The sequence below is a fragment of the Dromaius novaehollandiae genome, chromosome 10 (assembly GCF_036370855.1).
Source record: "Dromaius novaehollandiae isolate bDroNov1 chromosome 10, bDroNov1.hap1, whole genome shotgun sequence".
In the NCBI taxonomy this organism is placed as follows: Eukaryota; Metazoa; Chordata; class Aves; order Casuariiformes; family Dromaiidae; genus Dromaius; species Dromaius novaehollandiae.
In genome coordinates, this window is record NC_088107.1 from 2,107,515 (window position 1) to 2,121,862 (window position 14,348).

At 37.9% G+C, this 14,348-nt stretch overlaps 1 protein-coding gene across 2 annotated transcripts in view; it reads right to left on the reverse strand.

Annotated features, from left to right (window-relative positions):
- MAP2K5 (mitogen-activated protein kinase kinase 5) overlaps window positions 1–14,348 on the reverse strand; it is a 144,597-nt gene that overhangs the window by 103,326 nt on the left and 26,923 nt on the right. For both annotated transcript variants that reach the window (XM_064517849.1, XM_026121700.2), the window contains exon 8: window positions 9,440–9,504. In XM_064517849.1, coding sequence (XP_064373919.1) covers window positions 9,440–9,504 — 65 coding nt within the window. The remainder of the gene's footprint in view (window positions 1–9,439; window positions 9,505–14,348) is intronic.

Here is a 14,348-nt window from a genome sequence, read left to right on the forward strand (position 1 = left end):
CCTTGGGAGAGGGTCGCTCTGATGACACAGGCATGCAAAAGGTCTTTGGGACTGAGGCAAACTGTAACACAAATCAATATACATATAGAAGCCGTAGGTTTCTTGTTTGAGTTTAAAGATTAACACAAACAGTGACTGTGATAGCAAGCAGCACCTTCAGATACAAAGGCACTGAATAAAGTCAGACAAACTGAACATTTTCCTGCCCTATGAGAAATAACCTAGAGCAAAATGACTATGTCATCACGTTGCGCAAGAGGAATAAAATTCGCTAAGTGTTATGCATTGCAGAATGACATGCCAGTCACCAGCTGCAAACTATATGCAGCAAATCACCCACAGATTTGGTTTACTGTTATATTTTTTTCCTTTCTTTTTTTCATAGTACTACCAGTGTCTGTCGTGCTCCTGGTCAGACTCTGGCATTCTAATCATAGAGTTGTCATGCACTCAAATGGCCATCTAAAGAAACAGATTCAAATTGTTTCTAGGAAATAAACACTTTGAGAGCTGTTGCCTTCTGCAATAGACAAACACATTAGCCTGACTCTCTGGCTGTTAAACCAGGAAATCCAAAGTGCACAGCAGTTGTGAAAAGGAGCTTTTATGGGCACTGTGCTAGTTCAAACAGCAATCCACGCCAGCCTCCCTTCTATCTAAAATCCCATTACAGATGCTTGAATACTGATTGCAAAATGATTTGTTGTTAAGCTAGAAAACAAAAATACTTGTATCTAAATTTTAAACTTTTCAGAAGAGTAAAATTGGCACTAGAAGCCACATAAAGAAAATGTACAATAGTAAAGTGTCTCACTTAGCCCATCTCTGTTGGAAAGAGAAGGCCTTGGCATCCAAGCCTAAGCATAACAGAATAGATTCCTCATCTCTTTTATTCTGTAATCTCCTACTATTTCCATCTGTTACCACTTATATTAATCTTCCTTCTCCACTGCAGCCAAACATTCAGAGTCATCCTCTAAAACCAGATTACAAATCTTTCTCCTTGTATCCACTCCACTGCAATTCAGGGTGACCTGCACAGACAGGAAGGACTAACCACAGAGAGCACTTAGCCTTCAGGTGGACACGGTGCTCAAGGAGGCCGTGCTTCCACCATCGGCAATGCTCAGCCACCCACTACCACTGAGCCAAACCAGATCAGATGCAGACACAGTAACGTATTGCTGCTGCTGGCTTTAAACTAGCCGAAAGAGGACAGAAGAGCAGAGCTGTCATAAGCTTAGACTGACACAGACAGACATTATCTGATGCAGCAGAAAGCCTGCCAGTACAAAGTTAACCCATCAAAATTTTTGGAAGAAATCTGAATCAACAGAGTGAGCTGAAAAGCATGCGACAGCTATGGTTATGGCTATTTAGATCTTCAGATCTCTCTACAAGGAGACCTAAAGCTGCACTTTCTGCACTATCAAACCACTTGTTCAAGACAGATGTGTTCAAGACACTCTCACAGCATGACAACTATCAAAAGAAACACAGAGCTGTTCAGTAATTGCTAGACCAGTACCAGAAAAGAGAACTGTACCAAGAAGCTCTCTAGGTATTCGTTATATTTAAAACTGGTAGTTTTTTCTAATCATGGTTCAGTTTCAAGCAGAAAGCTTGCATTAAAGTTTTAGTTCAGATTAGACACAGCAAACACTTGCAAGAAATCACTATGCTCCTGTTCTGCCCATGAATAGGCCCTCCAGGGACCTGAGCAAGTGAACACGGAATGAAGGATCCAAAGAGCCACCACAATTCACAGCACTGCATAAACAAATGCTCAAAAGAAAAAACTCCCCCAAGCACTATACGAAGCCCTACCCAGCAAAGGCTCAGAGCTACGTGTGCCTCTCTCCCAGGAGCAGGTGAGAGCAGAAACATCCCGACAGTAGTTACTCTGCTCAATCACTACTGGATCGCACTTAGATACCATGGTGATGAGTAACACATTAGAAATGATACAGGCTAGAACTGGGTCTTCGCATTATTCCTTGTCATCATCATTAAAACAGTTGTAGTGATGTACATAGAAAATAGCTACACATTACAATGGGATATGGTTGGCTAACCATTATATTCCATGGTATCTAGCAAATATCTGAGCAGTTACTTTCTAGCATTTCGACTGAACGTTTCCAGAGAACCCAGGATGAACAGAAATAGAAAAAAAAAAAAAAAAAAAAAAAGGAAAAAAAATCAACATCAACCTTGCCTTCATTGTTGCATTCACTCTTCTTTACAGAGACATCAAACCGATACTAAGGAGAGAGTTTAAAACACAACATTGGTAAGTTCTCCCAGTATAATGGCAAAAGGGGATTTCTACATAAATACACGTTCTTCTGTCCCTTATCAACTCACATTCACTTCTATAAGCAAAACCATTATTTAAAGTAGCATTCTCTATTAGGAAACAATGTCTATAAGCTTGGCATAACTTGGCTGTTGCAAATCCCATCGATTCTCTGTTACACAGACTTATTTGTAATGAAAAAATTGGTATCTCCCAATTCAGGGCAAGCTGCAAAAAAAGCTGCAGTGTGCTTACACAACATATCACTCATTAGTAACAAAAGCAGCTTAAATTTTCAGGATTACTATTCACTTAAGCCTCTGGACCATGGGCATACAATGCAAACAAAACTACTTTAATTTAAGAATCATCCAGTTTCTAATTAAACAGCCACAGGCAGCTGGCTGGATACATTTTAATCAGTTTCAATAACCTATTGATTGGTATACTGAAGCCTAAAAAAATTAAAAGTAAAAAGATGATCGGGGAATTGTCCCATCTCAGAACAACAGTAGAACCCTCTGTAAATAACTCCTCTTTTAACCATCAGCTAAATGAACACTTCAATACTGCAGTACAAAGTCTTCTGCAAAATTACTTTAACTAACAAGCAGAAATTTATCAGCTTCAGCCAAAATCAATGCTGAAATCAATTTGAACACTGGTTGTGTCTAAAGGGGCTCATTGGCAATTTAGGGAAATTACACCATGTAAATGCCTGTGCTTTAATTGAACAGTTTCATCAACTAGGCTGTGATTGCTGTCCATTCATTTATTTACTTTCACTGCAGCTACCATTCTGCAAAGGAATGGTTTTTGTCAGACTTGAAGGAGGTACTTTATCTTCATTTTATGCACTTTTGTGCATAACAGATTTTATGAGGCAGGCAAGTGATGGCTGGGGTCAAAAGAAACAAGTGAGCAGCAATCACTGGTCAGTCTTGTTTAAACTGTAATGATAATATGCAGAAATTTTGTGGGGCATTTCCAACTTACTCTAGCTATTATTGTTACAGTGCTTTTCAGTGCAGCTAAAAATAAAACAAAGTAACCAAGAGAAACAGAAAATAAATGTAATCGGGAAAGGAAAGACAGGAAAGTAATCTGCAGTTGTAACACACGAATGAAAGGCGATGTGATTTTCAGACTTCATGTAGCCACAGATTTGTTGGAATGCTGCTCAAAATACTTAACCTTCCTTCACTTCATTTTTCAGACCTACATCACAGCACTATGCTGGGTTCATTAATGTTTATAAAGCACAATGAGAACCTCCTATGGAAAGTATAAGACATGGGAAGCAGTGTGATTAAGCTGATGGCACTCTGGACTGGGAACTAGTAGAAACAGGCTCAGTTCCTGGCTCTGTCATTACTTTGCTAGTTTTGGGGGGCAGGTGGGAAAATCACTTCCCTCTCTGCTTCTGTTTATATGCAGACAATGACATCAGTCTCCTTTGCAAAAAGTGCAGAAAAATCTAAGTGTTTTAAAGAGGGGCAAATTAGTCTTCCTGTATTGTTGATTCCTACAGAAAAATGGCAATGAATGGACAGGCAGAGGAGAACTCCATAAGAGGCTACAAGAAGATGAGAGCACTGCTTAGATTTAGAGACTGGCTTTCAGCAACATTTGAGAGAGGTACACAATATTTTTTTGAAGAATACACCTGCACTGCAGAAACACTTTTGAGGCAGCTCCTTCATGGCAGCAGATGTGCTGGAAAAGTGCCAGCATCTTGCATTAGAAGCAGAGAGACAAGCCAGAGATAGCAAACCTTGCAGAGCCAAAGTTACACGACACAATGATAAATTCTAGCTATTCTATCACCATCCCAGCAAACACAGCTAAATCACTTCCACCTTCCTTACTCTGAAACCAAGAGAAATCACCTCCAACTTCCTCACTCCAGAACTGATACCACTTTTCCCTGCTAATGGCACAGAGGATCTGCAATATACTTGGATAGCACAGTTTGCAGGCTGTCTTGCAAGAGATATCAACTCCCCAGCTGTCTTGCCATGCACTATGTGTAATGTGCTAATGGGGCACCCCAAGGTTGGTTCAGATAGAGAATAAAGAAATGGGCATATGCTGGAATGTACAACTCAAGTGAATGGCAAAATTGCTCAAGTAAATTGCTCAAACAAATTAAGCTTCGGCATTTATCCGTATTTTCCCTAGCTGTACGATTCTTCTGGCCGGTACATCATCAACAGCCACTTCTCTTCCAATTACTCAATTTATAGTGAAACCGTCTGCTTTAACAGCATTTTGTTAAGATGATAACCAACTCTGCCTTTCCCCCATCTCTCCTTTCTAAATATTAGGTAACTTTACAGATTAATTATGGCATCATTGGGACTTTATGTTTATTGTAGTATGCAGAGTGATATAGCTTGCTGCTACTGAAGACTCCTCTAAGAGAATCCAGAAGATTTACACACCATACACAACACACCTTAAAATAAAAAAAACAAATACCTAAAACACTATAGTGACCATTACCTAAAAAGAATTCTTTGAACATTTCACTTATTATTTACAATTATAAAGCAAAAACTAGAACATGTGATATGAGATAAAACTATTCCTTTTGCTCATGTGTAAAGAGAGGAAATCGTGACACTTTAGATATGCCACGAGTGACAGACTTCATAGGGTAATTATTTGCCAGAGATATATACTTCTACTGTGTTATATTTAGATGCAAAATATACATAGCTAAGTATTTTCCTTCTAAATAATTTAATATAACTACTCCTGAGACTGGCTGGTAGAGTGCATACATCACATTACAAATCAAAATGTTAACATTATTTCACTGAAGTAAAGCAGCAATCTTACCAAAACACGGTCTCTCAGAGTTCTGCAGCCAGTGATGGAACTAAAAGGTGGAGCAGAGAAGCACCTAATTTAAATGTCTTTTGGACCTACCAGTGAATTATTTTTCAAAAAAGCAATTTAAGCAAATACCCTAGATGCACTGGTATACAAATATTTTTTTCCTGCGGTGAAGCAGTCAACACTGTACATTCCCCATCCTATCAAATTCTATAAGATAGTTAATAAAAAAATTAGAAAGTCTGCTGCAAAGCTGGAAAGCTAAAACATCTACCAACATACAGTCTTGGGGTCAATCTTGTATGGTGCAAAACTCCATGAAATCAATAGTAGCTAAGAGTTTTCAAGAATTAATAGAATTGGGCCTATAATACTCAAGGTAAAGTGAAAATCCCAATTGATGATGTAAACCAACTAAAATAATTCTTCTGGTAAACAGAAGAGAAAGATGCTTTCAGTATTTGCTATTGCAGATCTCTGCTTTCCCTGACAATCTTTACTCAGGACAGGGTACATACTTCCATTCTATGTCAGATCTGTATATTCAAACAATCAAAAAGCATATATTTGCAGGATCTAACTCTATAATTTCTATCATTCCTTAATTAAGAAAATAGCGTATCAAAAAGCATGGGGAAAAATAGGACATCAAACAACCACAAAATCCCTTCCCTTTTTACAAAAGGAAAAACATTTAGATTCAGCAAGTTCTCACTAGAAGTATTGCAATAAAGTATTGATTTTTACCAGACTCAATTGACTGAAAAGTTGTTTGTATAGCAATATTGGCCAAGCCAATATACTGGAACAATTTTGCTACACACAGTAATCAAGTGTATTTCTAAAGTATAATTATACTGTCATAAAAATAAAGCTAAGATACTTCTTCTCCAAGCAATAAAACAGTTGCAGTTGTAAAGAACCCAAATAAATGAAATATATTTTCTAACTAAACATAGCGTCTTCCAAAGAGAACAGAAACACCTCCCCTTTCTCCCCCTTAAGCCAAGGTTAGCATGAAAAGTGATCAATACTTCAATCTCAATAAACTATTTCAATAGTAGTTAATTCACATGGAAAGAGAGGCTGAAAATTTTTGCTCAGCGACCTGCGACACGCTATCTTGTTTGCTGAATGCTGATAATATATCATTGCCATAATGGATATGACTTAGTATAAAGTGCTGAAAAGAAAGACGGGGAGAAAAAAAGACACCACATACATACACTCGTTCTTTAGATTCAAATCAATACTACACACAGCCTCTTCTGAGACAAACCCACAGCATGGAATGCTTGAAGAGGAAAACAGCCAAACGTTTGCAATTAATTTTATTTGACAAATGTTCATTGATTTACTGGAATAAAATATATGTGTGCTGCTATCTATGACTAGTGCAATCCAGCTACCTGTAAGTATTCCATTTTACAATTTCTTAGTGGATTGTGTTACACAGATGCTCCTTTAGCAAGGCTTCCCTTTAAAAAGGGGTAATTGTCCCAATATAGTGCCTGTTTTGTCTACAGCACCTCAGCACAGCATGGTAACTGCCAACTCCCTGCAACTGCAGCAAGTAGCAGCTCTCCAGGGATGAGAGAGTAACCTGGTACAACCCTTCAATCCTACAGAATAAGGAGCAAATATGGGAACATCTGACACAAGCCTACCTTAGCAGCAATCCAGTTTTGGGACAAAACTTATTTCAGATTGATAATCTGCTATTATTTGCATTGTCAAAAGTGTCAGACCTCAGGAAAGGGTAAACTAACCACACACGAGAATGGTGAGCTTTCTCTGGAACGATGCGGGATGATGCTCATGCTGGAGAAAATACTGTCAAGTCGCAGCAGCTGATACTTTAAAATGTGACATAAAGAGGAAAAAGAAAGGCAGGTAGAAATATTTTTCCTAATATAGAAGAGGAGTCATGTTTTTACAGTTAAAAATTTTTACTTTCCCAATTCCAAGGCAATTGTGATACTCAAAAAACACTAAACAAAGCAGATCACAGAATCAGCCCACACAAAGCAGCAAGTCAATGTAGAAGAGCTACCAGAAGTGTTAGGCATTCCCTCCTGTGCTATAATCTGCTGCTCCTTGAACATTCACACCTCTGTCCCTTTATCACTCTTGCAGACTCTTACTAAAGTTTCATTCCTTGGAAGAGAAAAACATTTTTGCAAAAAATGTTAAACAAAGAGCAGACACATAACTATACTGCCCTTCAGAAATGCAAGAAAGAGTCAAAAGGTGCAAATTTGGCTTTACATAGCATTTCATCCAAACTTCCTGTATGAATTCTGCAAAACATGGAGCACATACTACATATCTGACAATATTATTAAAGAATGAGACATTTTTATACCATCTTCTTTACCTAAAAGCCCTGTATCATTTTACAGACTACACGCACAGAGCAAACATGGAATGGAGCTGTTCCTTGTGAGCAGGGAGCTCACGGACAAGCTGACAACTGGACAGAAAGTTCAGCAGGTTCTTAATGCAAGAAGATTAGCAAAGCACACAGGAGTTTTCTCCTTCCCTCCCTGTCTCACTCTTGCAAACTCTTCTCTTCAGCTGTCTCATAATTATTCCTCCTCCACACTGTCTGCAGATTTCTCCTTCCTTTCACCTCTTTCCCTCCACCTTCATGTGTCATCCACCACTATCATCTTCTCCTCTTTCCTAACATAGGCTGTAGGGTAATTTCAGAACCTTTAGTGAGGTTCAAAATGACCAGCAGTATCCACACAAGGTCCACAGAGGGTGGAACTGAAGGCACTGAACTTCAGCATGCTGAAGATATCTGCTAAACTAGCTCAAAAACTATTTGTGGGCACAGAAAGTGAAGCCACTGTGCTACGGCTGCAAAAGCTAGAGCGAGACAGAAACACTGACAGCAGGACAGATATTAAATACAGTTATATTGGAAGGCAGAGGTAAGTGGCTGACAAGCCTATGTGGATTCCCCTATTCTGTGGGGCATTCCTTTCCCTAAATGGGCTTCAGTGCCTTCCACAGGCATCAGGGCACATGGCTCTCCTCTGCAATGCTTCTCCCACTTGCACCCGGATCAGTACAGGAGAAAGGAAGGAAACTTCTCTAAATCAGAAAACAGCAATAAGTCACCGACTGGGCTGTAAAGTGCAACACCCCTTTTCAAAGCTTTCTTCTTGTAAAGTAAGAGAAGAACATCATTTCTGCAAGTCGCTTGGTTTAGGAATACGTTTCTACAAGAGAACGTGAATGAGCTTTCTGGGCTACATGCCGCCTACGAGGCTAACCTACTTTCCGAAGAGTCCATTCAAAAACTAGGTTTTTCCCTTAAAGGTTTTGGAAGCCCATTTTCATTAAGCCTTCTGCAAGGAGACCAAAGCCAGCTGTTTCGCAACATTGGCAGCCAATTAGAAACTAAATGAAATGCACTGTAGCTTTTAAAACATTTTTTAAAAATGTTAATATCAAAGTTAAAATATCTAAGGTATAAACAAAATCATAATGGGATGCTGGGTTACTGTATATGGTAAATAGCTCTCTGGAGGAAACCTTTATTACTCCCTCAGGGCTTTCTTACAAAGTATGGATTTCTTAATTCCTAGTGGAATATTTTTCATACACCACTGCAGACTATTAAGTACCAGATATTACATTATGTAGTTTAAACTTTGCACTATGCATGAGAAAGACTTTCCTGTCAAGAAAACTATATCTCTGCTATTATAATCTTTACAATATTAAAATTAATACTGGCTGCAGGGTATAAGCTTCACTACCAAAATTTGGGGGAGTTGATAATTTAATATATTCATCAGCCTGTGTGTGAAGCTGCTCATAAGGGAGGGAAGTCACTGCATCAGAGAAAGGGTATTTACTAATTTTGAATTGCTAGAGAAAGGCAGAGCAACGGTGTCATCACATCCCGCTGGTGTCACTCGCAGTATCGGGCTAGCAAAGGGCGTGGTAAGCAGGCAAGAATAATGGTATTGCAAATACCGAAGGCAATTCATTATGCTTCAGGACATTTCAAGTTCCGCTTGTGAACCATTAACTTGTCACCCAGGAGGGATTCAAAGCTAAGTATTAAAAAGATAATAAAAATGCACCAGTCCTCATGGCACCCAGAAGCAGCTACCTTGCAAATATGCAAAGAGAATTCTTAAAAAGTTTATATTTAGAATTTTTTTTTTCCCTCTACATAGCCACAATGGCCCACCTACATCTTATTGTACATATAAAGGAGAAAAAATAATATCTGTTAAATTTTATTTTAGAAAATTTTAAGTGAAATTCAACACTCACTTGTAGACTGTGCCTCCATTGCCATGACCGAGGATGTCTCGATACCGTATGTCTTGTTCATTCATCTCCACAAGAAAGAAAGAAAAACAAAAGAGATGTCATGCTGTGGATGGAAATGTCAAGGAAAAGCAACTCTGGGCCATAAACAACAAGCAGTCTGGGTCATTTCAAGTTCAGCTGCAAGAACGAGAAGATCAATACAACATTTGCTGTCCAATTTATAAAAGACGATACCAAGGGACAAAGTGATGGAAAGTTTAATGACAATTTGTTTGCCTGGGTCATTTCATTAAAGTTTGATAAAAGGTGTCAAAATGGAATGATATAATATAGCTCAAGAGGGTCAGGTCACAGATACTGATAGGAAAAGGGTCTCCAGAACAGCACATAACCAAAGCCAAAGTTGGAGGTGAATGGAAACAATCCAACAAAAAACTGTCATCTTACGTACGGCTGGAAAAGTTTATGACTTATTCTAGAATCAGCATAATTGATACTAATCGAATGACAAGGTTCTATCGGCAGGATTGCTACGCAGAGCTTAATTTAACTACTTCTCAACTAAAGTGAATATTCTGCAGCAAAAGGAGTCTTCAATTGCTATCCAATGACAATAATTTTCCTTCAGTTACAGAACAAATTGCTTGTCTCAGAAGCCTCCCTCGCACTGGGACAGCTTTGCTGAGAGCACGACGATATCCTGAGACAGTCAAGCAGGAGCCCGATGCAAGCACTGCACGTGGCAAACGCTGGCACTCCGGGTCTTTCCGACAGGGATTTTAGAAGAGCTGATTATACACTGGCCCACTAGATGAATGATTCAAATGTAAAACTACAGTTCAACTTTCTCCTGTACAAATACGGTTATACTGATTTTCAAGCTAAGCCAGCTTTTTGAAAATCACCACAGAAATTTTCGGAAAGTGCATGGAGGCAGGTAGTGGGGGAACCTTTCTATCACAATGAATTCCAGGCTGCATAACTTTTCTATGAAAAAAAAAAAAAAAAAAAAAAAAAAAAGTCTCCTCCATTTCCTGATCATTATGAGCAGTAAACAACTGGATAATTTCAGTTTTTAAACAATATTTTCCTAGGAATCTGTTACCAAATCATTATCTTGTTTCTATAATCTATTTATATTTTATGGGATAGCAAGTTAAACATTTTACATGAGTTGGCTTTGCAGCGTAAAGACTTCCTGTCATTTTTACGTGCTATAAGGCATTTCAAAAAATATCTAATGATATGTCTGGTCTGTTATCACCGATGTCATTAGAGATCACGTAAACACATCTGAGATACTTGAAACAGCTAATTTAAAGCTATCAGTAGCACCATGGCGAGAACCACGCAGAGCTTGCCATAAGCTAACTATCTGTGTATTTATCCAACTTCTGAAAGGGCTTTTAAAATTCAGTGGGGACACTTGCCCTTCAGTTACTTGGCCACATTTAAGCATCCACTTTCATACGATGTCAGTGGAGATAACAGGAACTTTGCCCCTGGCTTCAGCTGGAACGAACAAGTGTCAGTAACAAGCTGAAATGCCTTAAATGGCCCTACTCAGCACGTTTTACCAACAGAAAGTGGAGTATTTAATTGATTTGAAATAGTACGTTTTAAGGACAGAAATGCTGAACTTTAAAATTTGCATTTTGTTCTTTCACTGTCCAAATAAAAAGCATGCGTGTTTCTCACAGGAAACACTTTTCCTCTATGCATTTCTCTCAGTTGAAAGGTTGAATTGTGGTTGAAATTTGTAAGTTCTAAGACAAGCAGAAATACCTCAAAGCAGAAGCTGACTCTACATTATAACGTATTTGTAGTTAAACCTGGGCCAGGTACCTTAAAGCAGTATGGAATGGGACATTTAAGGGTCAAAATAAGTTTTCAATATAAATGTTATCAGTAAAACTGTTATGCTTGTAGTATCAAATCAGAAAATGGAAATAAAGAGGGGACAAAATAGTATCAAATCAGAAAATGGAAATAAAGAGGGGACAAAAACACCTCATATAAGGCAAAAATAATGCATGAATGGGGTTTGAAAGATACAAAGACTCTCTACTGGATCCTTTGCAGTAAAAATTTCCCTCACTATCTAATTTAAAGCACATACAGTGTTTTAGGATTTCTGCTCTCCTAAGCCAGAGAACTTTTAATTCTCTGGTCTTTGAGGTAACAGCAAGCATCTCTTTTATACACTCCCAGGAATGCACTTATAGACAAAACTGTATGAGAAATCTAATGAATCCACACCGCTGCGAACATATTTATGTCTTTGCTTCTGGAGGTGGGGGACACACACGCATTTTTTGTGGTTATGCAACTTATAAGCAACAAATTGAGCAGAACCAGGGACATAAAGCACCCTCTCTTTTTCTCCTGCTTTTTACAAAGTGATAAAAAGTGTTTTCTTCACACCATTCCCTAAAAGCCAAAGGCAACAGCAGCTCTTTGCCCTGATGCTGCACTGCTCTCCCTTGCTGCCAGCCCGGTACCATTTCTTGTCAGCTATGCACAAAGGAGCAAGCGGGAACTGAGGCAGAAACACGAAGACTGGGGTGGAGCTAGTATCTGCCAGCAAACGACAGAGAGATAAAGTGTGATTTACTGGCTCAAATAAAGGTGCCAAAAAACATGTTGTGATTTATTTATTTTACTGTGAAAACTGGATTCTCAATCATAAAATGATAACATAATACAAAGGAACTCAACGGTATGGACTGGAATATTAAACCTGCAAAACCAAATTTGATTGGATGCCAATATTAACAGTATTAATGAAAAAGAGAAACAGACTTCAATTACGGATCAGCAAACAAAACATCCTTTGTTTATACCTGCTGTTTTTGAAAGAAATCAGTGTCTATCTCTTGTAAATCATTAAAAACAAAATGCTCAATTAATCCTTATTTTATATGTGGAGGCCTGACAGAGGCAAAGTCCTATAGCCATACCTTTGCTTTACGAATCGAAGCAATAATGGTTTCAGAAAGCAGTCACACTCTATGAGCAGACAATTGAAGAGATTTAGTAAATCCCACTTTATAGAGCAGAGACTAATCGGAAAACACAAGCCAGTCAAATGTTTCTTATGAACTGTTGACACTATATCAATGCTGAATCAATTGGTGGCATTTACTCTGAGTGACAGAAAAGAAATAAATATTTATATCACATCACCTATATCAATGAACCTAGGCAGAAAGCTATTTCTAACCTGTCAATATTTGATTATCTTGAAGAATCATGTCCCCTTCTTTTAATGATTAATATGAATTCCTTATTAAACCTAAATGGAAACTACCAGAGGAATATCATTATAAATGCCTGAAAGCACGAACTGCCAAAAATAATAAAAAATAGTAACCCAACCCATATTTAAGTAATGATAAGTGTGACTTAATCCCTCAAAAGGGAGAAAAGTTAAAGTTACAAGGAGAAACTCATTTTCAGTTACGAATCTGTGACCAAATTTTGCAGAATACAATGCAGCATTAAAAAAAACCATTTTCTCTTGAAAGAAAGTGTTACATAACTCCTATTAGACCAGGGAGGAAAGGTAATACTAAAACTTATTTTGAATTTTGTCTTTAATGGGTATAAGTAAAACTTTTAATAACACAAAAAGATTTTTGGTTCCTTTATACCTTTCTACAACTCTACTACCAAGGAAAAATGTGTAATGATCTATTGCAGGGTATACAAAATAATCATTTCTACTGCTTAGAACAAATAAAATGCCAAATTCAGCTTATGAACTCAATCATGAGAAAAAGGCTTTTATTCATGTTCAGTAAATCTTTTTTTTTTTTTTTTTTTTTTTTTTTTTTTTTTTTTTGAAAATTAATCCCGGAAGGAGCCAACAATAGTATGAATTACTAAGTTTCATTTTGAAAGTTCAAAAACATGCTGTTAGTACTTACATAATTTTAAGTTACCCAGAGAAATATGTTGGTTACACACAATTTTTAAAAAACGTTTAACAAATCTACTTAGTAAGACTCCGTGAATATTAAACTATGTCTGCACGTAAGGAATGCTGACAAGCTTAAAAATACCCTTCCAAGCTGTATTCACAGGATTCAGTGCCACATAAGCAAGGCTGCAATCCTGGGCTGTTAGACTCGCATTTTAAAGGGGCACTCTCATCTATTAGACCACAACGTTACAGGTGATACTGAAGGACAAGCATGAAGACCAGCCTTTATCTTCTTGACACGCTCAACTACAACTACTTGATTCATGAAATGCCAATGAGGCTTGGAGAGGTCATTGTGTGAAGGCACTGAATACGCATCTGAGATAATTAAGATTTCAGCCTTCGAAACATGGAGGGGAAGTGAACAGCAGTTAAGAAAATCAATAAGAGTCTTTTATTTGCAGTGACACAGATGTCTCAGTCAATAGAGCCTAATAGGCAAGCTTGAACGCAACGGACAGGTGCCTGCCTCCAAGGCTATCAAAGGGCTTTCACCATGACAAACATTAAAACATATTTATGTTGCTACTGAAGAATCTGGGATTCTTTTAGGGTAGTTTAATTTAACTGTGTATATTTAAGGTCATTATACAACTGTGGGTCTGCACATATGTTCAATTCAAAATGGGGAATGACTGCTCCATTGGTCCACTTGTCCTTCAATTGTTAGATTAAACCTTTCACTTCTGGGTGCCAGAATCTGAGTATCTGGAGCAGAAAGAAAAAGTAACAGGGCCGCTTTCTAGGACTTGTTTAAAAAAAGAAGAAAAAAAGAAAAAAAAGGAAGGAAAAAAAACATAAGGGGTTTCCAAATAATGCAGAGCAGTTCCTTGCAAGAACTGGCTAAATCAGTACTGCCCTAAAAATACGAAGGTCATTCCAACTCAGCAGTTGACTTAGTTATTCAAAATTGATTAACTTTCT